This window comes from Pogona vitticeps, chromosome 2 (genome assembly GCF_051106095.1).
Source record: "Pogona vitticeps strain Pit_001003342236 chromosome 2, PviZW2.1, whole genome shotgun sequence".
Taxonomy (NCBI): Eukaryota; Metazoa; Chordata; class Lepidosauria; order Squamata; family Agamidae; genus Pogona; species Pogona vitticeps.
The window spans coordinates 17,263,525-17,291,251 of NC_135784.1; the positions used below are offsets into that span (position 1 = coordinate 17,263,525).

General features: G+C 47.3%; 1 protein-coding gene and 1 long non-coding RNA gene across 21 annotated transcripts in view; one reads left to right on the forward strand and one right to left on the reverse strand.

The window, feature by feature from the left end:
* Nucleotides 1-23,760, reverse strand: part of LOC144587482 (uncharacterized) — a 117,572-nt gene extending 93,812 nt beyond the window's left edge. Inside the window, exon 1 of the long non-coding RNA XR_013542637.1 lies at nucleotides 23,677-23,760. This is a non-coding gene — a long non-coding RNA (uncharacterized LOC144587482). The remainder of the gene's footprint in view (nucleotides 1-23,676) is intronic.
* LOC110071305 (uncharacterized) overlaps nucleotides 1-27,727 on the forward strand; it is a 204,317-nt gene that overhangs the window by 3,734 nt on the left and 172,856 nt on the right. For 3 of the 20 annotated variants that reach the window (XM_078388024.1, XM_072988097.2, XM_072988086.2), the window contains exons 1-4: nucleotides 24,871-25,693; nucleotides 26,137-26,233; nucleotides 27,076-27,146; nucleotides 27,284-27,524. In XM_078388024.1, the coding sequence (XP_078244150.1) occupies nucleotides 25,166-25,693; nucleotides 26,137-26,233; nucleotides 27,076-27,146; nucleotides 27,284-27,524 (937 nt within the window). In that variant the 5' untranslated portion in view covers nucleotides 24,871-25,165. Of the gene's footprint in view, nucleotides 1-23; nucleotides 265-813; nucleotides 4,631-15,361; nucleotides 15,482-15,730; nucleotides 16,628-17,902; nucleotides 18,000-18,799; nucleotides 18,871-19,209; nucleotides 19,451-24,546; nucleotides 24,850-24,870; nucleotides 25,694-26,136; nucleotides 26,234-27,075; nucleotides 27,147-27,283; nucleotides 27,525-27,727 lie in introns of those variants that run through there. The other 17 variants (XM_078388030.1, XM_072988098.2, XM_072988100.2 and 14 more) reach the window with 13 other exon arrangements.

The following is a 27,727-nucleotide window of genomic DNA, read 5'->3' on the forward strand; positions in this document are numbered from 1 at the left end:
ATGCTTTTTCCCCTTCCATCCAGTGTCCAGTGACCTTTGGAGAGGTGGCGGTAGGTTTCACCCAGGAGGAGTGGGCGCTGCTGGATCCTGACCAAAGGGCCCTCCACAGGGAAGTCATGGAAGAGAACTGGAGGATCGTGGCCTCTCCTTCCATGCCTGATGTTATCTGCACTGACCATGAACTAAATCACATTTCTGAGCCACAGCAAGACCACAAGTCATCCGACCGCTTGGGAAATGTTAAGAGAGAGCCGGGGAATTCTGGTAAGTGGTTGAACTCCATCTCCCATCAGTCAAAGCCAGCCTGGCTACCGAACTGGAAGTTTCGACTGTGGAAACGGAAGTGGCAGTGGAAGGGGGAATCCCGGCATGGAGGTGCCTCGAGACCCCACTCCAGATTTGACTCCTGAATCGCCAGCACTGGGGCTGCCACTGCCTTCTCACGTTTGGCTGTGCGTGTGGGGGGGGGGATTAGCGATCTGGCGACTTATGCTCACGTGTTGGCAGAATGGGCTCTGGATACCACAGGTGGCATGCGTGCCATAGGTTCGCCATTGCTGCTCTAGAATGCACTGTGAAATATCAGAAGTTAAAAGTGTGGATTACACAAATGCTCCTATTGTAAAACCAAAGGTCAGAAACAAAGAATTATAATAAAACAATTGTCTGCTTCTCGTTGCAGTTCCAGCATTAAGTAAGTGGGACATATTATATGCAGTTTTGTTTATTATCATTGCTGTCTCATTCGTAAGTTTGGAATTTCCAATTTCTTTAATGGCTAAATACTGCTGGCTTCTCCCTCCCTTTGCACAGCTGAAGCATCTGGAAAAGGTGAGGATAACCAACCGCAGTTCACGAGCCACCAGAAAATCACCAGAGGAGGAAAAAAATACCAGTGTCAGGAACGTGGGAAACGTTTTGTCAGGAATTTGTTCCTTCAGCGGCACCAGCGAGTCCACACAGGAGAGAAACCGTACAAATGCCAGGAATGCGGAAAATGTTTTACTTCCACTTCAACTCTTCTTGCACACCTGAGTATCCATATGGAAGAAAAACCATACAAATGCCAGGAGTGTGGAAAATCTTTTAATCACAATTCAAACCTCCTGACACACCGGAGAGTCCACACAGGAGAGAAACCGTTCAAATGCCAGAAGTGTGGGAAATCTTTTAATCACAATTCAAACCTCCTGACACACGGGAGAGTCCACACAGGAGAGAAACCATACAAATGCCAGAAGTGTGGGAAATGTTTTGCTCATAATGTTAGTCTTTTTAAACACCAGAGAGTCCACACTGGAGAGAAACCATACAAATGCCAGGAATGTGGAAAATGTTTTGCTCAGAATTCAGACCTTTTTAAACACCAGAGAGTCCACACTGGAGAGAAACCATACAAATGCCAGGAATGTGGAAAATCTTTTAATCACAATTCAAGCCTTGTGACACACCAGAGATTCCACACTGGAGAGAAGCCATACAAATGCAAAGAATGTGGGAAATGCTTTGCCCAAAATTCAGACCTTCTCAGACACCAGAGAGTCCACACAGGTGAGAAACCGTTCAAATGCCAAGAATGTGGGAAATGTTTTGCTCATAATTCAGACCTTTTTAAACACCAGAGAGTCCACACTGGAGAGAAACCATACAAATGCAAAGAATGTGGGAAATGCTTTTCTAGCAGTTCACACTTTCGCGAACACCAGAGAGTCCACACTGGAGAGAAACCATACAAGTGTCATGAGTGTGGGAAATGTTTTGCTAACAATGCAAACCTTCTGACTGACCAGAGACTCCTCACTGGAGAAAAACCATACAAATGCCAGGAGTGTAGGAAATGTTTTGCCCAAAATTCAGACCTTCTCAGAAACCAGAGTGTCCACACTGTAGAGAAGCCATACAAATGCCAGAAGTGTGGGAAATCTTTTGATAGCAATTCAAATCTTGTGACACACCAGAGAGTCCACACTGAAGAGAAGCCATACAAATGCCAGGTTTGTGGAAAATCTTTTAAATGCAGTTCACACCTTCTGAGACACCGGAGTGTCCACACTGGAGAGAAACCATACAAATGCCAGGTTTGTGGAAAATCTTTTAAATGCAGTTCACACCTTCTGAGACACCGGAGAGTTCACACTGGAGAGAAGCCATACAAATGCCAAGAGTGTGGAAAATGTTTTGCTCAGAATTCAGGCCTTTTTAAACACCAGAGAGTCCACACTGGAGAGAAACCATACAAATGCCAGAATTGTGGGAAATCCTTTAATTGCAATTCATACCTTGTGACACACCACAGAGTCCACACTGGAGAGAAGCCATACAAATGCAAAGAATGTGGGAAATGCTTTGCTCAGAGTTCACACCTTCTAGAACACCAGAGAGTCCACACTGGAGAAAAACCATACAAATGCCAGGAATGTGGAAAATCTTTTACACACAGTTCACACCTTCTGAAACACCAGAGAGTCCACACTGGAGAGAAACCATAGAAGTGTCATGAGTGTGGGAAATGTTTTGCTAACAATGCAAACCTTCTGACTCACCAGAGACTCCTCACTGGAGAAAAACCATACAAATGCCAGGAGTGTAGGAAATGTTTTGCCCAAAATTCAGACTTTCCCAGACACCAGAGAGTCCACACTGGAGGGAAGCCATACAAATGTCAGGAATGTGGAAAATCTTTTAAACACAGTTCACACCTTCTCAGACACCAAAGGGTCCACAAAGGAGAGAAACCTTACAAATGCCAGAAGTATGAGGAATCTTTTAAACCAAATTCAAACCTCCTGATACACCAGAGTGTCCAAACAGGAGAGAAACCGTACAAATGCAAGGAGTGTGGGAAATTTTTTAATCGCAATTCAAACCTCGTGACACACCAGAGATTCCACACTGGAGAGAAGCCATACAAATGCAAAGAATGTGGGATATGCTTTGCCCAAAATTCAGACCTTCTCAGACACCAGAGAGTCCACACAGGAGAGAAACCGTTCAAATGCCAAAAGTGTGGGAAATGTTTTGCTCGGAGTTTGCCCCTTCTCAGGCACGTTGGAGAGAAAACATATAAATGCCAGGAGTACAGGAAACATTTTGCTCAGAATTTACACCTTCAGGGACAGAAGAAAGAGGTTATATAAATGGAAGGCAGGGATTTTTAAAAACTTTTTCTGAGTTGTATATCATGAGGAATGAGAGAAGCCACACAGGAAAGAAACCAGACAAATGCTAGGGATGTGGGAAATGTTTGAGTTCCAATTTTCATCACAGAGTGTAGACAAGGGAAGCCTACACAGGAGAATTAATGCAGTTGTTGATGAAATCATTGATGAGTTTCGATATTCAGTTTTATTTAATCTCTACCCCAATTCATGGGACATGGTGGTGCTACGGGTTAAACCGCAGAAGCCTCTGGGCTGCAAGGTCAGAAGACGAGCCATTGTAAGATCGAATCCACGCGACGGAGGGATCTCCCTTCGCTTGTCCCAACTCCAGTTAACGTAGCTGTTCGAAAGCATGCAAATGCAAGTAGATAAACATGTATCACCATGGTGGGAAGGTAATGATGTTCTGTGTCTAGTCACGCTGACCACATGACCACGGAAACTTACGGACAAACTCTTGCTCTATGGCTTGGAAACGGGGATGAGCACCATGCCCTAGAGTCAGACACGACTGGACTAAATGTCAAGGGGAACCTTTACCTTTACCCCAATTCATGAAAAAATTAACTCTATTCCACTTTCCCTTTAGTGGCTAAGACTAACTTTTACAGCATGGAGACCCCTCCAGCTGTAGAATTTAAAGCCCGCCAGTTGTTTTGGTAATGGAGTTTTAGAGAAATTCAGATGGTGGTGACTTTTTTTCCATGGTCACTTCATGACATAATGAAATTTCACCATTGTCTTATTTTCCTCTTTCTGTACATTGTAAATCATAGTAGAGGATGGTGGAGAGCTGGTCATAACAAAGTGTGCCTCCTGACGTCTCCTGGTTCTTCTTAATGAAAAATCTATTTCTGCTTTTGTTGTTCTGGCCTGATATAATCAGCAAGCATGGTTTCATTCATGGAAGTAGACACCTAAAAGGAAGTTGAATGGGCACCCCTTGAAAGGGATATCCTTTTTTTGCAGAATCCTTTTTCTAAAGAAATCCAGTTGTCAGCTGGCCCTCCCTCTTTGAGAGTTGTACTCACGCAGTAATTCTTCGCTGTCACATACAGCACTGATGGTACCTGTCTGTCATGGGTTTGGAGGGAAAGTTCCATCCTATGGGGAGTGGAAGGCGGGACATCAGGGGGGAGGAGCTGTACTGTATATATATTTGGGGGAAGTCCATCGTAGGAGAGCTGGGGTGGAGAAGTGGAGTTGGAGTCTGTGGGTCAGACTGTGGGGCAGACTGGGTAAAACTGTTCGTCAGATAGTACATACCTGATAGGTTCAGGTTTCTATCTAGGTAGCCAGAACTGATAGGTTCAGGGTCTGTGCGTTACCTTAAAGTGTTCCGTGGGAACCAATCTGTTGTATGTGTACGATTGGGACTATACCACGTTCCAGTATCCTATTTACCCGATCCTTTTATTTAACCTGTTTGTTGTTTCAATAAACCTTGTTCTTTTGTTTATTAAAATCCATTCCTGGTCTGGGTGACTTGGTAAAGCGAATGGTTGGTGGCAGCATAACTACAGGGTGGGATACTCCAGTAGGTCTGGGGTTGCTACATTGATTGGTGTCCAGCGGGTGGGATACGACTGGTCCAGTTGTCCAGTGGTCCAGCAAAGCCTTGGCAAGTGTGCCCAGAGCAAGGGGGGTCTAGTCAGGGAAAATCTGAGGGCGCGTAGGTAATCTTCTAGGCTTACCTCACGGGGAGGTAGGCTAGTGGAAGAACGTGCAAACTCAGATTGGGGGACTAGATTAGGGAGCTCTGAGGCAACCCGTGTGGCGGGAAAGGGCTGAGGCAAAGCTGCGTGAAGTAACAGTGATCTAGCCTGTCTGCTGAGAGGCCTAGCAGAGGCGGTGGATTCTGCCTGGCAACAGTTGCAAGTTGGTGCTGGAGGGACAGCAGCAGTCTATAGAAGGCTGTTTCTGAGGCAAAAGAAAAAAAAAGTCGTCGTTTTATTTTGAGGCGTGACTTTTGAAGGCAGCCTATTCTGGGGGGGATTATGCCCTTGACTCGAAGCCAAATGGCAGAAATGGGGGAAGAGAGAGAACCACAGGGAGACCAAGGTTCTGAGGAGGAATTTGGCTCAGTGCAGGATGAGAGCACGGGAGAACTGACCTCAGAACTCAGAAAAATGCTCCTAGCCCAACAGCATGAACTGAGGGTGAGGGAAATGGAGGAAAGGGAAAGGGAGAAACAAAGACAATTCGAAATGGAAAGGGAGGAGAAACAGAGACAGTTGGAGTTAGAAAGAATGGCGTTTGAGCTGAAGAAGCTGGAAATAATGAGTAGAAATAGGAATAACAATAATAATGAGGGGAACCCAGGGAATGGGGAAGGCAGCCTGTCTAAAACTGACCTGAAGAAATTCCCTGTGTACAACAAGGGAGATTGCCCTGAGGTGTTCTTTTCCCTCGTGGAAAGAGCGTTTGTGGACTTCTCAGTAAGGGAAACTGAGAAGATGACCATTATGCGATCTTTAATCAGTGGCAGCCTGGCAGAAGTCTATGCAGAGATGCCAGTGGAACTGCTGAAGGACTTCGCTGAGTTTAAAAAACTGGTGTTTGCCCGGCATGGGATAAATGCTGAACAGCTGAGGCAAAAATTCAGGTCACTCACAAAAAAAACAGAGCAGACTTTTACCCAAGTGGGGGCCCAACTGGTGAGGTTGCTAGAGAAATGGCTGTCTCAGGAGGGGACAGAGACCTTCCAGCAGCTCAAAGACCTGATAGCGCTGGAACAATTTTATTCAGTCCTGCATGGGGAACTAAAGTTCCATGTGAGAGAGAGGAAACCTAAATCGGTGACAGAAGCGGCAGAGATCGCAGATTTTATTTCCCAAATAAGGAAGCCCTTAGGTGCTGAGGGGAAAACTGTGGGTAAGCCCAAAGAGACCTACAGCAGCAGGTACTCTCAGGGACCAGGGAAAAACCAGCAAGGGGGAGGGGCCCATGTTGAAGGGAAGCCCTCTGACATGAAACCACCAAGACCTCAGATTTTGGAGGGAAAACCAAAAACAGATGAGAAAGACTCCAAGTACAGCAGAAAATGTTATTTCTGTCAAGGAAAGGGCCATCTAATCTCAGAGTGTGAGAAATTAAAGCAGCTAAAGGGAAATTTGCCTCATGATTTGAGTGGAACCAAGCCAAAAGCTGTGTTCTGTGTCCAGACAGAGCAAAGCTCCTTGCCACTGAGGGAGCCTGTGGCCATGGCGACTCACTCTGGACCAGTTACATCTGCTGATCAGGCTGGGGAAAATGGTCCTCTTGTGGAGGTCAAGCGCTGCTTACTAGTTAGGACAGATTCGCAATTGTTTGAGACCGCTGGGGTGGACGTAGGAATACTTGACCATCAGTATAGGGGGCTAAGGGATACTTGTTCCCAGGTGAACCTGTGCCATCCAGACATTATTCCTAGGGAGTATATAATCCCAAATGAGAGCCTGAAGGTGGCAGGGATTGAGGGGCAGGTGATCTCACTGCCAGTAGCTGAGGTACCTGTGAGCTTTCAAGGCTGGAGGGGAGTTTGGCGTCTAGCGATTTCATCGACTCTGCCAGAAGCCGTGCTCGTGGGAAATGACCTGGCTGAACATGTGAAACGGGTGCTAGTGATTACACGCTCACAAGCTACCACGGGGACAGTTCAGGGGGGTACTGAAGAGCCCGAGGCTGAAGCAGATGAGGGTAGTCCCGAAGCTGTGGCAGAAACCTTAACCACGGACAGCAAATTTGGCCAAGAGCAAAAGGCAGACGCCACTCTCCGAAAGTGTTTTGAAAAGGTGACAGACACCCAGCTAACACCTGAAACCCCAGCGAGATTTCGCGAGGAAAAGGGAATTTTATATAGAGAGACCCTGATGAATATCTCAAAAGGGGGAGATGGGATCAGAAGTAGGCTAGTGGTACCTGAAAAGTATCGCCCCATGATCTTACAAAGGGGGCACTCCGACATGTTTGCTGCGCACTTAGGGGTGAACAAAACACAGCAGAGAATCACACAAAATTTTTACTGGCCTGAAATAGGGAAGCAGATCAAGGAGTTCTGTAAACAATGTGATGTGTGTCAGAGGCAGGGGAATAACCGTGACAGGACCAAAGCGAAGTTGTGCCCTTTGCCTGTGATTGACACCCCGTTCAAATGTATAGGAGTGGATATTGTGGGACCTTTGCCCAAGGCCACAAAGAGGGGGAACCGGTTCATTCTCACCATTGTGGACCATGCCACGAGGTACCCCGAAGCCATTCCCTTGACTAACATCGAAACTAACACAGTGGCAGATGCCTTGGTGGGGTATATGTCCAGGATGGGATTTGCCTCAGAAATAATCACAGATTTGGGCACATCGTTTACATCAAAGCTCATGAAACGGTTATGGCAAATCTGTGGAATTAAACACAAGGAAACCACTGCCTATCACCCCGAAAGTAATGGGTTAACGGAGAAGTTCAATGGGACTCTGATGCGCATGATTAGGGCTTACTTGGCGGAGAATCCAAACAATTGGGACCAGAAGCTGCAATCCCTTTTGTTTGCTTATCGATCAGTGCCCCAAGCCAGTACCGGGTTCAGTCCGTTTGAACTTTTGTTTGGAAGAAAAGTAAAAGGTCCACTTGATTTAATCAAACAGAATTGGGAGCAGATCACCCAGGATGACCCACAAGATGTTGTGACGTATATAGACACTTTAATGAATGACCTGAAGAGAAACCTAGAGCTAGCAGCAGAAAACCTGCAAGCTCAGAAGGTCAGGCAGAAAACCTGGTATGACCAGAAAGCCAGGGAGAGGCACTTTAACCCAGGGGAGGAAGTGCTTTGTCTTAGGCCCTGCAAAGAGAACAAACTGCAGCTCAAATGGGCAGGACCATACAGGGTCATTTCCAAGATGTCGGATCTGAACTACCTTATAGAACAGGAGGAACACCAAGCACGGAGGGTGGTACATGTGAATGCCCTGAAACCCTACTACAGAGGGGAACAGAGGGTTTTATTTGCCATAAAAGCAGCTGAGAGTGAGGAAGCTGAATTACCTTTCTGGGAGGGTAGAGGGGAAGTGAAATACAACCCAGATGAGGTGAAGATCAGTCCTGCACTCACCCAAGACCAGCAGCAAGAACTAAAAGTGCTGCTCACTAAATATCATAAGGTTTTTTCAAATAAGCCGGGGATAGTGAAGGGAGTGATGCATCGGATCCACACAGGGGATGCAACCCCGCAAGCAGTATCCCCATACCGAGTGACGGGACCCTATAGGGACAAGGTGCGGAAGGAGCTGGACGAGATGCTTAGGGAGAACATAATCGTCCCCTCTTCTAGTCCTTGGTCCTCTCCGATAGTCCTGGTGGACAAGCCTGATGGGAGCATTAGATTTTGTGTAGATTACCGGAAATTAAACTGCGTAACCACTCCTGATGCCTACCCAATGCCCAGGCTAGACAACCTGATTGAAACCATAGGGGGTTGTCGGTTCATTTCATCGTTGGACCTAGTAAAGGGTTACTGGCAATTAAGGATTGATCCCAGGGATCAGGAAAAGACCGCATTTTGCAGCCCTTTCGGTCTATATGAGTTTAGAGTCCTTAGTTTTGGTCTCAGAAATGCACCAGCCACATTCCAAAGGCTGATGGACCAGACCTTAGCAGGGCTCAATGACTTTACTGTGGCCTACATTGACCATATAGGGATCTTCATCAATACCTGGGAAGATCACCTGAAACACCTGGAGATAGTGCTGCAGAGGTTAAGTGCAGCAGGGCTAACAGTAAAGGCAAGCAAGTGTCAGCTGGGTAGCCCAGAAATAAAATACTTGGGTCACGTAGTAGGGGGAGGAGTGATCAAACCCCTAGAGGCCAAGATAGAAGCCGTTCGTGATTGGCCCAGACCCAACACCAAGAAAAAAGTCAAATCATTTCTTGGGTTGGTGGGCTACTACAGAAAGTTCATCCTGAGGTTTAGCGAGATGGCGACTCCGCTGACTGATCTGACGCGGAAGAAGAATGATGACCGCATCCCGTGGACCAGCGACTGTGAGGAGGCGTTCCAGAGGGTGAAGGAGGCGCTCATCCATTATCCAGTGCTGCGTGCTCCCGACTTCGACCGGGAGTCCATCATCTACACCGATGCGTCTAACAGCGGAGTAGGAGCAGTTTTTTGCCAGGAGGATGAAAATAGTGACCAGCATCCAGTGTCCTACCTGAGTAGGAAACTCCAGAAAGGTGAGAGACATTTGGCAACCGTGGAAAAGGAGTGCCTGGCCATAGTATACGCGATTCAGAAGGCCAAACCTTACATCTGGGGAAGACATTTTGTTCTGTGCACTGACCACTCACCACTGCAGTGGTTAAAGACAATGAAAACCCATAATAGTAAACTTATGAGGTGGGCTTTAAACCTGCAAGATTTTGACTTTGAAGTGAAGGTGGTCAGAGGGTCAATGAACTGTGTTGCTGATGCCTTGTCAAGAAGACCCGACGAGTGAAGACGGCGAAGAAACCATGGACTGTGTATATTTTGGTGACCAAAAGTTAAATGTATCTGTTTATTGAACAGGCTTGGTTTGTATTAATAAAGGTAACTTAATGTATTGCAAATATTAATGTTTAAAATGCATAAGTGATATGTTTGACCTAGAGTGAGTAAGTATGGGTTATGGGATTGTATTATAATGTATAACTGTTTATGTGTTTTGATCCTGGTTGTTTTTTTGGAGAAAAGCACCTTAGCTTTTCCCCCGCAAAACAACTTATAAAGAGGGGAGGTGTCACATACAGCACTGATGGTACCTGTCTGTCATGGGTTTGGAGGGAAAGTTCCATCCTATGGGGAGTGGAAGGCGGGACATCAGGGGGGAGGAGCTGTACTGTATATATATTTGGGGGAAGTCCATCGTAGGAGAGCTGGGGTGGAGAAGTGGAGTTGGAGTCTGTGGGTCAGACTGTGGGGCAGACTGGGTACAACTGTTCGTCAGATAGTACATACCTGATAGGTTCAGGTTTCTATCTAGGTAGCCAGAACTGATAGGTTCAGGGTCTGTGCGTTACCTTAAAGTGTTCCGTGGGAACCAATCTGTTGTATGTGTACGAGTGGGACTATACCACGTTCCAGTATCCTATTTACCCGATCCTTTTATTTAACCTGTTTGTTGTTTCAATAAACCTTGTTCTTTTGTTTATTAAAATCCATTCCTGGTCTGGGTGACTTGGTAAAGCGAATGGTTGGTGGCAGCATAACTACAGGGTGGGATACTCCAGTAGGTCTGGGGTTGCTACATTCGCCCTCTGCCTCTTGGGATGGTCCTCCTTGCCTTGAACTCTAGGGTCTCCCAACTGCACAATCTAATGTGAGAGGCCGTGGAGATAGCCTTCCAGCCAGTTTTGTGAGCCTATTGGAAAAGGCAAGGATCTCGGAACTGAAATCACAGAGTACAAAAGCAGCCGCTTTCAAGTGGCACAACTTGTGGCCGCTGACTCCCCCCCCCCCATTTTGCGGTCATAGGTTCCCCACATCTGAAAGACGTGCTCTGGCTTCTTGTTGCATAAGCAGGCCGATCTCACGGTCTTGGATGTAACTCTTGAAGGACCTGCACAGACTGAGGATTGCCTGCCTGAGAGGGACCGACTGCCTGGCTTTTTACGAGGCTGTTAAGATTTTTCAGGACAGGTCCTGTTAAAAATACCAACAGTTTCAGAAATGTCATGCAGGAAAGGGCCTGCTCGTGTGTTGCTTGTAGGTCCAAAAAGCCACTGCCAAGTCTTGACTGATTTTAAGGAGGGAGGAAAATTTCAGTTGGCACATCTTTCACCCACTATGCTGCTTGAAGATTGAAATCTGCCTAGTGAAAGAGAGAGAGGGAGAAGGGGGAGGAGGAGATAGGGGAAGAAAGGGGGAGGAGACAGATCAATATACCAAGAAGGGGGGGGAGGAAAGAGGAGGAGAAGAAAGAGAGAGAGAAGTTGCTTATGATTGAATGCGCTGGTTGTTAGAAGATTTCCCTAATCTGAAGGTAGGAGGATTCGTACCTGATCCAGATTTTTTAAATTACCTCTCTTCATTCGATCTGATTTTCCTTCAAGAAACTTGGCTGTCCAACCCCCCCTACATACCTGGATTCACCTCTTACCCCCTTCCAGCCTTTAAAATTCATTCTAAAGGTCGCCCCCGTGTAGGACTCTGCTGTTTAATACGGCACTCCCTCAGCCATCTCCTAACTCCTCAACCTACCCAATCGTCTTACTTCCAGGCTTTTCTTCTCTCCACCACATCCTCTCAAACCCTAATACTTAACATATACATTCCTCCCCCCCCCCCTTTCACCGCCCTTCCGCTCTGGGATGGAATCCAACATTTTACCTCTGACTTTCTCAAACTCAACCCTTCTGTTTTTCTCCTCCTTTTTGGTGATTTCAACGCCAGACTAGGCCCGGACAATTCTGCCCTAGCCCAATACATGAACTGGGATCCTGAAGACTCAATTCCCCCTATATTACAAAGACCAAGACAATCCCAAGACAGTTCCTTTAACCCACATACCTCCGAGCTGATAGATCTCCTTATAGAGTTTAATCTAGTAGTTCTAAACAGCTCTTTAGACCAAGACTCACCCGGCAAATTCACTCACTATTCTCATAGAGGGGCCAGTGTACTCGATTACACCTTATCTTCCCCTGAAGCCCTCCCCCAAATCCTCGACTTCCATGTCGATATACGGACAGAAAGTGACCATTTACCTACAATCACACTTTTATCCCTTACCCCTCCCGCTGAGTCAGGCAACTCCCTCCCTACCCCCTACCTCCCACCCCCTCCTAGACTAAGATGGACCCATAACTCTGAAGAGTCCTTCAGAGCCTGGACTCGCAAAAACGATGTGATCGATCTCAACCAGACCCTATCCAAGACCAACTCTCCTCATCTGGCTGTCCTCGTTTATGAGTCCCTAATTAAATCCCTCACCCAATCCCTCAGCCCCTCCCGACCCCCTTCTACCCATCCCCACTGTCCATCCTGGTTTGACTCAGACTGTTTGACAGCCAAGAAACTGACCAGGCAAACTTTCCGTGCAACCCTTGCAGACCCCTCTTCCGACCTTGTCCTAACTTACTCCTATCTTAAAAAACTCTGCCGTACTTTGTTTGAGCAAAAAAAACATCTATACGCCCAACAAAACTGGAGCCTTCTCCACCATTCAATTCTCTCCAACAACCATAGCCTTTTTTGGTCCCTTGTTTCTAGATCATTATCCCACTCAGACCCAATTCTCCCCATCCCGATCTCTTCCTCCTCTTGGTCAACTTACTACACCCACGTCTTCTCTACCCAGACTCCTTCCATAAAATATCCTTACCCTTCCCCTGAATTACTAGACTGGCCCCCCGTTACACCCGATGAAATCATTGAGCTTATCCACACTCTCAAACCCCGGAAATCCCCCGGTCCAGATGGAATTCCCTCAGAGTTCCTCACCAACAACCACACATGGTGGTCCATCCCTCTTGCTAACCTATTCACCATCGTTAATAAATCAGGTATCATTCCCGAATCTTGGCTTAATTCAATCATTGTCCCAATATATAAAAAAGGCGACCCCTCTCTCCCCAGCAACTACAGACCAATAAGCCTTCTATCCTTTATTGGGAAACTCTACTCAAGATTTCTCCTCAAGAAACTCACTGCCTGGGCGGAAGACATTGGTCTCCCAACTAGGGAACAAATTGCCTTCCGCCCAGGAGCTTCGACCCTGGACCATATTTTCACCCTCTCTTTCCTAGTTAATAAATACTCCCAGTCCCACAAGGCAAAACTTTACTCCGCATTCATTGATCTCAAAGGAGCCTTTGACTCCGTAGACAGGAACACCTTATGGAAGAAATTAATGAACTGGAATATTGACCCCCGTCTTCTCTCGCTCATCCAACAACTACATTCTTCCAATTCATGTCGCGTACGTTTAGACTGCACTGGCGCCGTGACTGAAGATATTCCTATCCAGAAAGGCGTCAGACAGGGATGCATCCTGGCACCCCTCTTATTTAACCTCTATATAGCTGATCTTCCTCCTGTCTTACTCCCTCTTGACCTTCCCATCCCCTCCCTGAACAACTCACCTATTCCCCTACTCCTATATGCCGATGACGCTGTCCTTCTATCTCTCTCCAAGCGCGGTCTCCGTAAGCTGCTTTTAACCTTCCAGGAGTACTGTCTTGCAAATCATCTATCCATTAACTCCACGAAGACTAAAATTTTAGTCTTCTCCAAATCATGGACACCATCCCAATGGAAAATACAAAACCTCAGCTTTCAGCAGGTACCATCCTTCAAGTATCTCGGAGTTACATTTCACTACCGCCACTCTTGGTTACTCCACCGTAAATCTGCCATATCCTCATCTCTTCTATCTCAAAACGCCATAGTCAGATTCTTTTTCAACAAAGGCAACCACTTCATCCCTGCTGCTCTTCAGGCATTCCAACTCAAATCTGTCCCTCAATTACTGTACGGCGCACCCGTTTGGATTGAAGTCGCCAACTCCGAACTGGATCGCTCAATCTCTAAATTTCTTCATAAGATTCTGGGGATCCCCAACTCGATCAGACTGTCCACGATTGCATTAGAACTAGGTATCCACCTCCCCTCCACCTCTGCTTGGATTTCTACCTTCAAATTCTGGCTGAAACTTCATCTGAACTCCCACCCAACCTCCATCCTATATGACCTTATTCGTGATTCTCACATATCCAACTGGTTCAAACTAGTAGATGCTAAGCTTTCCACCCTCGACCTATCCCCTGAAACCTTGGCCGACCTTGACCTTCCTAAAGCCCACCTTATCATTAAGTCTAAACTACTAGAACAAGAAACCCGGACCCTCCTACTTAATCTAAATCCCACTTGCTCACCATCTTACTTTGGGCTCCCCCCCTTACTGGGCCACCCAGCCATTTATCTCTTTCACCTGACAGACCCAAGGAAAAGGAGGGCCTTTCTTCTTGCTCGTTTAAACATCTTCCCATCTGCTTATCACTTTGGCAGATACTCCAATACCCCCCGATCAAACAGATTCTGTCCACTCTGTTTCCGCGAATCAGACACAGTAGCCCATATTTTACTTCGTTGCCCCTCTCACTCTGCCCTTAGATCTTCCTCGCTACACCCTTTTCTCCTAACCCTCCCTCCCTCCCTCCCTCTCTGACCCCCTCCCAATTCTTCTAAGTGATTACTTTCCAACCACTACCCATCTCGTGGCGGAATTTCTGTCAACTATTCTTATGAGAAACCGTAATCCCCATCCCTCCCAACTTCAGTTTTAACCTTCCCCCTCTTTACTTCCCTGGTTACATTGTCTATTTTTCTTACTGTAATCAAATGCCAATAAAGGTTTATGTATGTATGTATATAGGTGTTGTTTTGTTCTCTCACGTCACTTCTGACTTACGGAGATCCTGTGATTTAATGGCCTCCAGGGCCTGTTTTCTCAGGGATGTCGGCAAATCTTTGGGCCCAGAGTCCCAAATGTGGGTGTTTGGTCTGAGTCCCTATTAAAAACAAGCTTTTTCTCGCAAAAAAAGGGAGGGATGGGTTCTGACTAGAGTCTGAATCATTAGGGAAAACAGTTGTCACCAGTGTGACTTAACTCCACCTTTTATCATTTACTGAAGTCGCTCGACTGGAGTTCCCATCCCTGCCTAGAATTACCAGCCTCAATCAGCTCTTGCTAAAGAAATATTGCTCCTTTTTGGACTCCATATAACTGAGAGTATCTTTCCTCTTTTCCTGGAGTCTTACTCTTTTTCTTTGTTTATAATTCTGCGTATTATATTTCCAGCACATATTGCTATTCGGTCTTGGAAACAGTGATGGAAGAGGGAAGGTGAGAATTGGTGCAAATCCAGAGGAGCGAAAATGAATGAATGCTGTTGGGAAGGATGTTCCCCTGGTCGTGTTCCGGGAGAGGCAGAAAGGGGGCGTGCCTGTTGTCCCGGTTCTCTAAGGGCTAAAGGCAGTGAGTTGGTGTTCCTAGAGGTGAAGCGGCGAGTCCTCCAGAGGAAGTGTCCTCTCCCAAAAGAACCCCCCCCTACTTCCTGTGCCTGGTTTTTCAGACTCCGGAGAGAAACGGGGGCTTGAGCTCTTTCGAGGGGCGTCTGGGCGGCGTTTCTTCTCCCGGGCAAGCTGAGCTCCCTGCCTGGCCCTTTCGGGGGGTGAAGCCGAGCTCCCTCCGGAGAGGGTGGCAGAGAAGCCCCCTTGGGGTGGGGGGACCCCGAACTCTCTCTCGGCCGAGGGAGGGAGGCGCCTCCTCGAGAGGAGGATCCCCGCCAAGGCCCTCCAAGAGAGGGTGAGGGGTTGAGCCGCTTTCCTTCCTCCGGCGGGGTTGCCCGGGCGGGGGAGGCTTCGAGGGGAGCCTTTTTCGGGCTTTTCTGGCCTTTGAGGGGGAGGCCGAGTCCGGGGGAGAGGCTGGCAGGGCGACTCGAAGGAAGGAAGGGGGGGGGAGTCCCGGCAGGGCTGGATGAGGGGCCCCGAGATGATCATCATCCTTTCTGGGCTGCCTGAAGCAGAAGGAGAGCTCTTTTTCACCCCCCCCCGCCCGGCGCTCTCTGGACAGACCGACAGGGACCCCCCCATAGCCCATAGGAAAGGGGCACCCCTTTTTTTCCTAGGGTTTTCTTTTTTGAAAGTCTTTTGATATGGCTTCAAGATTTCCAGAAGTTTTTGAAAATTCCTAAATCAGAGAAAGGGGGAGACAGCTGGGACCCCCCAACAGGAAAAGAAAGGCTGGAGGACTTAGTTGTTTTTTTTCCTAGAAGTAGGGCCAGCCCTGCAAAATATGGAAAAGGGAGGGGAACAAGCCCCCCCCCAAAAAAATCCACTACCCTCCTGGGAGACCCTTCAGGAATGGATTCCTGCCCTCTGCGTCCTCTCTGTTCCCTTTCTGTCGGGCAGCTGGGAGGGGGAACTGATGAAGAACCGAGGTGGTCTTCATGGATGTGATATAGTGTGGTATAATATGGTAATTTCTAATAATGTTCTTCAGTGAATTAGTCACAGAGAAAATTGGTTTTGCAGAGTACGAGTGGGGCCTGAGAAGATGGACGAGCAAGATTCATTTGGCTTCCCTGCCATCAAGAGGCGAAGCAGTGAGGAATTCATGGGAAGAAAGTTGCACACTTTGCTGAATGAGGACGTTGTTGGCTCAGACATACAGTGCCAGCGCTTCAGGCAGTTTTCCTACGAGGAAGCTGAAGGGCCCCGAGAAGCTTGCAGCCGACTCCACCGTCTCTGCCGTCAGTGGCTAAAGCCAGAAAGGCACACAAAAGCTGAGATCCTGGACCTGGTGATCCTGGAGCAGTTCCTGGCCATCCTCCCCTTGGAGATGTCCAACTGGGTGAGGGAATGTGGAGCGGAGAGCAGTTCCCAGGCGGTGGCCCTGGCCGAAGGCTTCCTCCTGAGTCAGCCCAAGGAGAAGAGGCAGGAAGAGAAGAAGGTGAGAGCATTTTCTCTAAGCCCCCATGTAGTCTTATAAAACATGCATCCATGACTAATTTGGTTTCATTGAAATTACACATGCCGTATTTTGCCATCTGGGAGATGATAATTTTGTCTAAAACCTTTCGACTAAAAATTGATTGTCGTCTTATACATGGAAGTAAACTGAGGAGAGAACAAAAACAAGTGGAGGGGGGAAGAGATCAAACGTTGGCATCTTATAAATAGAAAAATACACTGAATTTTATTTCTGTTGATGGCAAAGCTCATTAGGATCATGCAACCTGCTGCTGCTCCAATGCAGGAGACAACCTTCTCAGTAGGAAAGGGGCTCCTCAGTCATTGGTTCCTTGGTCTATTCTTGATTTTATGAATGGAAGACAAGAGAGCACAAAAATTGGTTGGGTGTCAGTTACCTCCATCCCAACCGTCTGCCAGGAAGCAGAGTTGGCTTCACTAACTCCCTGCCCAGTTCTGTCTTTGTTTGATGCCTGAGTTCCCTTCCTTTGTCAAGAACCCTCCATCGTCTGTGTCTGGGCTTTCGTTTTCAGCACTGACTCCAGCCAGTTCCTTCCCTTTAGGGAGACCCTGTCTTGGTGGGCACTCACAGGCTTCTTTCTCCCTGGAAGTCCTTACTGCCTCCACCACAGGCATTCCTTATCGGGCTTCCTCCTGCAGCTCCTCCGTTTGGATCGGCGTAGGGCCCGGGTACCTGACTGGCCTCTGTGGTTCTCCATAGGGGTCATTGATCCTTACAGGCCAAAGATCTATGGGCCCCTCTCACATCCTCATTCTTTTGTCACCTCCTCCTGGTATTGTACCCTGGTCCCGGAGTTGTAGATGGTTCGCAAATTGCCTTTTTCCCCAGGGCACAAAATATGGGGTCTAGCTCTTCAGACACAACATCCGATTCCTGAGGATGAAGAATCTTCTCCTTACTTCCTTCTCTGCCTTTAATCCAGGCCCCTCAAAGTGTTGCCAGCCTCCACACACACAAACACACTCCCTCAGCCAAGGGTGGGAAATTGCTTCTTATCCCCTTCCTTCTTCCTGGCACCTCCATCTCTCTTTCTGCACCTCCCTGTTATTTGGGTCTCCATCAGGTCCAGAGGGAGGGCAGATGACCCAGGTGTCCCTGTCACACTCCCAACCCACAAAACGAAATATAATGTGGGGGTGGCTGCAGTGGCCGTGTGCGGCCTATGTTCCAACCCCATGAATTCAGATTTTTGCCTCCTTCATTCTTTTTCTTAGACTTCTGTTTCTCTTTGAGGTCAAAGATCTGTCTCTGGACGTTCAGCTGGATTTCCCTGCAGAAGAAGAGGCTCCCCTGGAGAACAGAGCAAGGGATGGAGGGGCCGCCTTGCTGGGTAAGGTCTGGTGCTGGGAGGCCAGCTGTTTTTCAACTTGATCTCCTTTTCAGAAAGGTTCAAGAGATCCATGGTTGTATTTATGTTTCCTCGAGTTTTGAGAGTGGGAGGAAAGTTTACCACTCCACTTTTCTCCTCATACTTAAAAACAGCCTCTTGATATATGGCTAGAATGGGGAATAAGAAGAGATGTGTTTCACTTAAATGACATTGGAACATTTAAAATACAGAACAAGGATAGGATAGGTCTTGACCTTGTGGTGCAGTGATTAATCTGCAGTTCTGCAGTCAAAACTCTGCTCCTGGTCTGTGTTTGATCTGACGGGCTTAAGTAGCCAACTCCAGACTAAGCCTTCCGTCCTTCCAAGGTTTGTAAATGGAATGTCCAACTCACTGAGAGGACGGCAATGTGAAGCCTGCAGAATTAAATTGCCAAGAGAGTGCTTTAACCAGTATAATTTGCTGACATTTAGGGTTTCTCCTCCTCATATCATCCAGTGTGTTCAAGATCTTGCACATCTCTTCTGGAATCTCTGCTTCTGCTGGAACATCCCAACTTGGTGGGTCAGGCTTAGGAAGTATAACTTTAGAAGGCATCTTGTGACTTTCATGGCTCAGTGGAGACTAGAAACGGCATCTCCCAAGTTCCAGTCCAACACCTGACCCACTAAACCACACGGTCTTACAAGGGCCGTCCTGTGCCTTTGGTTGGGATGTCACTTTGATCTTAGGATTCTAATCCTGTTGTCCAAGACATGCTGCATGCAGCTGGTTTTCCACCTCACTTCTCTCTCTTGCAGGGGTTGGAATGACGCTGGCAGTGTGTGCGGAGCCATCCCTTCTTCCTGATGACGGAGTGAAAGCAGAAGAGGTGAGAGAAGGATCTCTAGGAGGTCGGGCAGGGAGCAGCCTGACTGTTTCTTCCCCAGCTTGCCTTTCTGGGAAGGAAGGGGGAGTATTTCTCTGTAATATGTTTTAGAGGAAAGGTTCCAAACATTCATGGATTTCTTAAGGTGTTATCTGGGAAGAAGTTTAGAAATAATGCATTTGAATGTGGGAGAAATGAAAATTGAAAAACGTAGTCATCCATATTCACAGACTGGTTCATACAGATACAGGGATCTGAGAGCACCTCATTTCTTTTAATCATTTGGCTCATGTTTGTATGTATTTTGGTGAGAAATATATGCTTTTCCCCCCTTCCATCCAGTGTCCAGTAACCTTTGGAGAGGTGGCGGTAGGTTTCACCCATGAGGAGTGGGCGCTGCTGGATCCTGACCAAAGGGCCCTCCACAGGGAAGTCATGGAAGAGAACTGGAGGATCGTGGCCTCTCCTTCCATGCCTGATATTATCTGCACTGACCATGAACTAAATCGCATTTCTGAGCCACAGCAAGACCACAAGTCATCCGACCACTTGGGAAATGTTAAGAGAGAGCCGGGATATTCTGGTAAGTGGTTGAATTCCATCTCTCATCAGTCAAAGCCAGCTTGGCTAACGATCCGGACGTTTTGACTGTGGAAACGGAAGCGGCAGGGGAAGGGGGAATCCCGGCATGGAGGTGCCTCGAGACCCCACTCCAGATTTGACTCCTGAATCGCCAGCACTGAGGCTGCCACTGCCTTCTCACGTTTGGCTGTGCGTGGGGGGGGGGATTAGCGATCTGGCGACTTATGCTCACGTGTTGGCAGAATGGGCTCTGGATACCACAGGTGGCATGCGTGCCATAGGTTCGCCATTGCTGCTCTAGGATGTACTGTGAAATATCAGAAGTTAAAAGATGCGTGGATTACACAAATGCTCCTATTGTAAAACCAAAGGTCAGAAACAAAGAATTATAATAAAACAATTGTCTGCTTCTCGTTGCAGTGCCAGCATTAAGTAAGTGGGACATATTATATGCAGTTTTGTTTATTATCATTGCTGTCTCGTTCGTAAGTTTAGAGTTTCCAATTTCTTTAATGGCTAAATACTGCTGGCTTCTCCCTCCCTTTGCACAGCTGAAGCATCTGGAAAAGGTGAGGATAACCAACCGCAGTTCACGAGCCACCAGAAAATCACCAGAGGAGGAAAAAAATACCAGTGTCAGGAATGTGGGAAACATTTTGTCAGGAATTTCTTCCTTCAGCGGCACCAGCGGGTCCACACTGTAGAGAAAGCGTACAAATGCCAGGAATGTGGGAAGTGTTTTACTTACACTTCAGCTGTTCTTGCACATCAGAGTGTCCATACGGAAGAAAAACCATACAAATGCCAGAAGTGTGGAAAATCTTTTAACCACAATTCAAACCTCGTGACACACCAGAGATTCCACACTGGAGAGAAGCCATACAAATGCAAAGAATGTGGGAAATGCTTTACCCAAAATTCAGACCTTCTCAGACACCAGAGAGTCCACACAGGAGAGAAACCGTTCAAATGCCAAGAGTGTGGGAAATGTTTTGCTCAGAATTCAGACCTTTTTAAACACCAGAGAGTCCACACTGGAGAGAAGCCATACAAATGCAAAGAATGTGGGAAATGCTTTGCTCAGAGTTCACACCTTCTCGAACACCAGAGAGTCCACACTGGAGAAAAACCATACAAATGCCAGGAATGTGGAAAATCTTTTACACACAGTTCACACCTTCTGAAACACCAGAGAGTCCACACTGGAGAGAAACCATACAAGTGTCATGAGTGTGGGAAATGTTTTGCTAACAATGCAAACCTTCTGACTCACCAGAGACTCCTCACTGGAGAAAAACCATACAAATGCCAGGAGTGTAGGAAATGTTTTGCCCAAAATTCAGACTTTCTCAGACACCAGAGAGTCCACACTGGAGAGAAGCCATACAAATGTCAGGAATGTGGAAAATCTTTTAAACACAGTTCACACCTTCTCAGACACCAAAAGGTCCACACAGGAGAGAAACCTTACAAATGCCAGAAGTATGAGAAATCTTTTAAACCAAATTCAAACCTCCTGATACACCAGAGTGTCCAAACAGGAGAGAAACCGTACAAATGCCAGGAGTGTGGGAAATCTTTTAATCGCAATTCAAACCTCGTGACACACCAGAGGTTCCACACTGGAGAGAAGCCATACAAATGCAAAGAATGTGGGAAATGCTTTGCCCAAAATTCAGACCTTCTCAGACACCAGAGAGTCCACACAGGAGAGAAACCGTTCAAATGCCAAAAGTGTGGGAAATGTTTTGCTCGGAGTTTGCCCCTTCTCAGGCACCAGCGAGTCCATGTTGGAGAGAAAACATATAAATGCCAGGAGTACAGGAAACATTTTGCTCAGAAGAAAGAGGTTATATAAATGGAAGGCAGGGATTTTTAAAAACTTTTTCTGAGTTGGATATCATTAGGAATGAGAGAAGCCACACAGGAAAGAAACCAAACAAATGCTAGGGATGTGGGAAATGTTTCAGTTCCAATTTTCATCACAGAGTGTAGACAAGGGAAGCCTACACAGGAGAATTAATGCAGTTGTTGATGAAATCATTGATGAGTTTCGATATTCGGTTTTATTTAATCTCTACCCCAATTCATGGGACATGGTGGTACTACGGGTTAAACCGCAGAAACCTCTGGGCTGCAAGGTCAGAAGACTAGCCATTGTAAGATTGAATCCACGCAACGGAGGGAGCTCCCTTCGCTTGTCCCAACTCCAGTTAACGTAGCTGTTCGAAACCATGCAAATGTAAGTAGATAAATAGGTACCACCATGGTGGGAAGGTAATGGTGTTCTGTATCTAGTTGCGCTGACCACGTGACCACGGAAACTGTCTACGGACAAACGCTGGCTCTATGGCTTGGAAACGGGGATGAGCACCATGCCCTAGAGTCGGACACGACTGGACTAAATGTCAAGGGGAACCTTTACGTTTACCCCAATTCATGAAAAAATTAACTCTATTCCACTTTCCTTTTAGTGGCTAAGACTAACTTTTACAGCATGGAGACCCCTCCAGCTGTAGAATTTAAAGCCCGCCAGTTGTTGTTTTGTTAATGGAGTTTTAGAGAAATTCAGATGGTGGTGACTTTTTTTCCATGGTCACTTCATGACATAATGAAATTTCACCATTCTCTTATTTTCCTCTTTCTGTACATTGTAAATCATGGTAGAGGATGGTCATAATAAAATGTGCCTCCTGACATCTCCTGGTTATTCTTAATGGTGTAGCTTTTCTGCTTTTGTTGTTTTAGTCTGATATAATCAGCAAGCATGGTTTCATTCATGGAAGTAGACACCTAAAAGGAAGTTGAATGGGCACCCCTTGAAATGCAAATCCTTTTGCAGAATCCTTTTTCTAAAGAAATCCAGTCGTCTGCTGTTCCCTCCCTCTTTGAGAGTTGTACTCACACAGCAATTCTTCACCCTCTGCCTCTTGGGATGGTCCTCCTTGCCTTGAACTCTAGGGTCTCCCAACTGCACAATCTAATGTGAGAGGCCGTGGAGATAGTGTTTCAACCAACATGTTGAGCCTATTGGAAAAGGCAAGGATCTTGGAACTGAAATCACAGAGTACAAAAGGAGCCCTGTTCAACTGGCGCAACCTGTGGCCTCTGACTGGCCCCCCATATTTTGGGGTCATAGCTTCCCCACGTCTGAAAGACCTGCTCTGGCTTCTTGTTGCATAAGCAGGCCGATCTCACGGTCTTGGATGTAACTCTTGAAGCACCTGCACAGACTGAGGATTGCCTGCCTGAGAGGGACCGACTGCCTGGCTTTTTACTAGCCCGTTAGGATTTTTCAGGAGAGGTCCTGTTAAAAATACCAGCAGTTTCAGAAATGTCATGCAGGAAACGGCCTGCTCGTGTGTTGCTTGTAGGTCCAAAAAGCCACTGCCAAGTCTTGACTGATTTTAAGGAGGGAGGAGAATTTCAGTTGGCACATCTTTCACCCAATATGCTGCTTGAAGATTGAAATCTGCCTAGTGAAAGAGAGAGAGGGAGAAGGGGGAGGAGAAGATAGGGGAAGAAAGGGGGAGGAGACAGATCAATATACCAAGAAGGGGGGGAAGGAAAGAGGAGGAGAAGAAAGAGAGAGAGAAGTTGATTATGATAGAATGCGCTGGTTGTTAGAAGGTTTCCCGAATCTGAAGGTAGGAGGATTCGTACCTGATCCAGATAAATCTAAAGAGAAGGAGAGCGGAAGCCCTAGAATGGATGGGCCTGGTCTTCCGGTGGGGGAAAGGTCAGAAGGTGATTCTGCCGGACCTTTCCTTCCATCATCCACCACCAGATGGAGATTGAGCCAGACATCCTTGCTATTGGAAAATATGTACGGTTCAGAGTGCTCCATTGAGGAAGCCCAGAGATCAGGTTTTGGGCCAACCCTTCAATGAATCTTGTCCATTTGAAGACAGAGTTATCGTCCTCACCATTTGGGCAGTTACCAGATTTTAGTTGTTTTGAACCAATAGAAGCTGTTGTAGATTCACCCAATATTTAATTAAATAAATCTCTTAACGTTCAAAAGGAGACTCAGTTGTCAATTCCCGCCAAAAGGGAGGAACTGTTCCAGATCTTTCATGAAGTGAATCACAGGTTATCTGCATCCTTTGTTAGAATCATGGTTTTAATTATAATACCTTGGCATGAATGGGATGATGGCAAGGCAGGTTTGTATCATTTTTTAAGCTAAATGTTTTTATCTGTTTTTCTTCCTTTTTTCTAAGCCACCTTGAGCACAAATATAGGTGTTGTTTTGTTCTCTCACGTCACTTCTGACTTACGGAGATCCTGTGATTTAATGGCCTCCAGAGCCGGCTTTTCTCAGGGATGTCGGCAAATCTTTGGGCCCAGAGTCCCAAATGTGGGTCTTTGGTCTGAGTCCCTATTAAAAACAAGCTTTTTCTCCCAAAAAAAGGGAGGGATGGGTTCTGACTAGAGTCTGAATCATTGGGAAAAAGTTGTCACCAGTGTGACTTAATTCCGACTTTTATCATTTATTGATGTCGCTGGACTGGAGTTCCCATCCCTGCCTATAATTACCAGCCTCAATCAGCTCATGTTAAATAAAGATTGTCCCTTCCTTTTTTGGACCCCATATAACTGAGAGTATCTTTCCTCTTTTCCTGGCGTCTTACTCTTTTTCTTTGTTTATAAGACTGTGTATTATATTTTCTGCACATGTTGCTGCTGGATCTTGGAAACAGTGATGAAAGAGGTTAAGGTGAGAATTTGTGCAAATCCAGAGGAGCGAAAATGAATGAATGCTGTTGGGAACGATGTTCCCTTGGTCGTGTTGCGGGAGAGGCAGAAAGGGGGCGTGCCTGTTGTCCCTGTTCTCTAAGGGTTAAAGGCAGTGAGTTCGTCTTCCTAGAGGGGAAGCGGCGAGTCCTCCAGAGCCCCCCTTCCTGTGCCTCATTTTTCAGCCTCCGGAGAGAAACGGGGGCTTGAGCTCCTTCGAGGGGCGGCTGGGCGGCGTTTCCCTTCCCGGGCGAGCTGAGCTCCCTGCCTGGCCCTGTGGGGGGTGAAGCCGAGCCCCCTCCGGAGAGGGTGGCAGAGGAGCCCCCTTGGGGTGGCGGGACCCCAAACTCTCTCTCTCTGCCCTACAACCCAGCCCGGCCGAGGGAGGGAGGGAGGCGCCTCCTCGAGAGGAGGATCCCCGCCAAGCCCCCCCCCCCGAGAGAGGGTGAGGGGTTGAGCCGCTTCCCTTCCTCCGGCGGGATTGCCCGGGCGGGGGAGGCTTCGAGGGGAGCCTTTTTCCGGCTTTTCTGGCCTTTGAGGGGGAGGCCGACTCCGGGGGAGAGGCTGGCAGGGCGACTCGGAGGAAGGAAGGGGAGTCCCGGCAGGGCTGGATGAGGGGGCCCGAGATCATCATCCTCCTTCCTGGGCCGCTTGAAGCAGAAGGCGAGTTCTTCCCCACCCCCCACCCCCCGCCGCCTCTGCCCGCGACCCCACAGCGCTCTCTAAATTTTATATAATCTCTAAATCAGAAAAAGGGGGAGACAGCTGGGACCCCCCAACAGGAAAAGAAAGGCTCGAGGACTTAGTTGTTTTTTTTCCATAGAAGTAGGGCCAGCCCTGCAAAATATGGAAAAGGGAGGGGAACAAGCCCCCCCCCCCAAAAAATCCACTACCCTCCTGGGAGACCCTTCAGGAATGGCTTCCTGCCCTCTGCGTCCTCTCTGTTCCCTTTCTGTCGGGCAGCTGGGAGGGGGAACTGATGAAGAACCGAGGCGCTCTTCATGGATGTGATATAGTGTTGTATAATATGATAATTTCTAATAATGTTCTTCAATTTATTATTCACAGAGAAAAGTATTGGTTTTGCAGAGTACGAGTGGGGCCTGAGAAGATGGACGAGCAAGGTTCAGTTGGCTTCCCTGCCATCAAGAGGCGAAGCAGTGAGGAATTCATGGGAAGAAAGATGAACACTTTTCTGAATGAGGACGTTGTTGGCTCAGACATACAGTGCCAGCGCTTCAGGCGTTTCTCTTACGAGGAAGCGGAAGGGCCCCGAGAAGCTTGCAGCCAACTCCACGGTCTCTGCCGTCGGTGGCTAAAGCCAGAAAGGCTCACCAAGGCTCAGATCCTGGACCTGGTGATCCTGGAGCAGTTCCTGGCCATCCTTCCCCCGGAGATGTCCATCTGGGTGAGGGAATGTGGAGTGGAGACCAGTTCCCAGGCGGTGGCCCTGGCCGAAGGCTTCCTCCTGAGTCAGGCCGAGGAGAAGAGGCAGGAAGAGCAGAAGGTGAGACAGCATTTTCTCTGAGCCCCCAGGTGCTCTTATAAAACCTGCATCCATGGCTAATTTGATTCCATTGAAATGCTGTATTTTGCCATCTGGGAGATGATACTTTTGTCTAAAACCTATAGACTAAAAATTGATCGTCTTATACGTGGAAGTAAACTGAGGAGAGAACAAAAAAAATGGAGGGGGGGAGAGATCAATCATTGGCATCTTATAAATAGAAAAATACACTGAATTTTATTTCTGTTGATGGCAAAGCTCATTAGGATCATGCAACTTGCTGCTGCTCCAATGCAGGAGACAACCTTCTCAGTAGGAAATGGGCTCCAACCCACAAAACCAAATATAATGTGGGGGTGGCTTCAGTGGCCATGTGCGGCCTGTGTTCCTGCCCCATTTTTGCCTCTTTCATTCTTTTTCTTAGACTTCTATTTCTCTTTGAGGTCAAAGATCTGTCTCTGGACGTTCAGCCGGATTTCCCTGCAGAAGAAGAGGCTCCCCTGGAGAAGAGAGCAAGGGATGGAGGGGCCGCCTTGCTGGGTAAGGTCTGGTGCTGGGAGGCCAGGTGTTTTTCATCTTGATCTCCTTTTGGGGAAAGCTTCAAGAGATCCATAGTTGGATTTATGTTTCCTTGAGTTATGATAGTGGGAGGAAAGTGTTACCACCACACTTTTCTCAATATACAAAAAGTGTTTCAAGAATCAGCAGGTGAGGAATTGGTACCTTAAAACAGCCTCTTGATATATGGCTAGAATGGGGAATAAGAAGAGATGTGTTTCACTTAAATGACATTGGAACATTTAAAATACAGAACAAAGATAGGATAAATCTTGACCTTGTGATGCAGTGATTAATCTGCAGTTCTGCAGTCAAAACTCTGCTCATGGTCTGCGTTTGATCTCACCTGCTTAAGTAGCCAACTCAAGAGTAACTCAGCCTTCCGTCCTTCCAAGGTTGGTATATGGAATGCCCAACTCACTGAGAGGTGGGCAGTGTGAAGCCTGCAGAATTAAATTGCCAAGAGAGTGCTTTAAGCAGCATAATTTGCTGATATTTAGAGTTTCTCCTTCTCATATCATCCAGTGTGTTCAAGATCTTGCGCATCTCTTCTGGAATCCCTCTGCTTCTGCGAGAACATCCTGACTTGGTGGGTCAGGCTTAGGAAGTATAACTTTAGAAGCCACCTTGTGACTTTCATGGCTCAGTGGAGACTAGAAACGGCATCTCCCAAGTTCCAGTCCAACACCTGACCCACTAAACTGCACAGTCTTACAAGGGCCATCCTCTGCCTTTGGTTGGGATGTCACTTTGATCTTAGGATTCTAATCCTGTTGTCCAAGACATGCTGTATGCAGCTGGTTCTCCACATCTATCTCTTGCAGGGGTTGAAGTGACGCTGGCAGTGCGTACGGAGCCATCCCTTCTCCTTGATGATGGAGTGAGAGCAGAAGAGGTGAGAGAACTTGATAAATGATGCATTTGAATGTGGTAGAAATGAAAATTGAAACATGTATTGATCCATATTCACAGACTGGTTCATGCAGGTATCTGAGTTCATTTCATCTTATTTAATTATTTGGCTCCTTCCAGTGTCCAGTGACCTTTGAAGAGGTGGCAGTAGGTTTCACCCAGGAGGAGTGGGCGCTGCTGGATCCTGACCAAAGGGCCCTCCACAGGGAAGTCATGGAAGAGAACTGGAGGATCGTGGCCTCTCCTTCCATGCCTGATATTGCCTGCACTGACGATGAACAAAATCACATTTCTGAGCCACAGCAAGACCACAAGTCATCCGACCGCTTGGGAAATGTTAAGAGAGAGCCGGGGAATTCTGGTAAGTGGTTGAACTCCATCTCCCATCAGTCAAAGCCAGCCTGGCTAAGAAGGAGACGTGGTTGGAGCCGTGGTTCATCAGGATCTGGACGACCAAATGTCTCCCACTCTTTAGGGGATTCTGGCTAGGCACCACTTTGAAAAGGAAGAATTTCATGATGGAACAGCGAGAATATCCCCATGGGGATGGGTGAGAGGGATGGA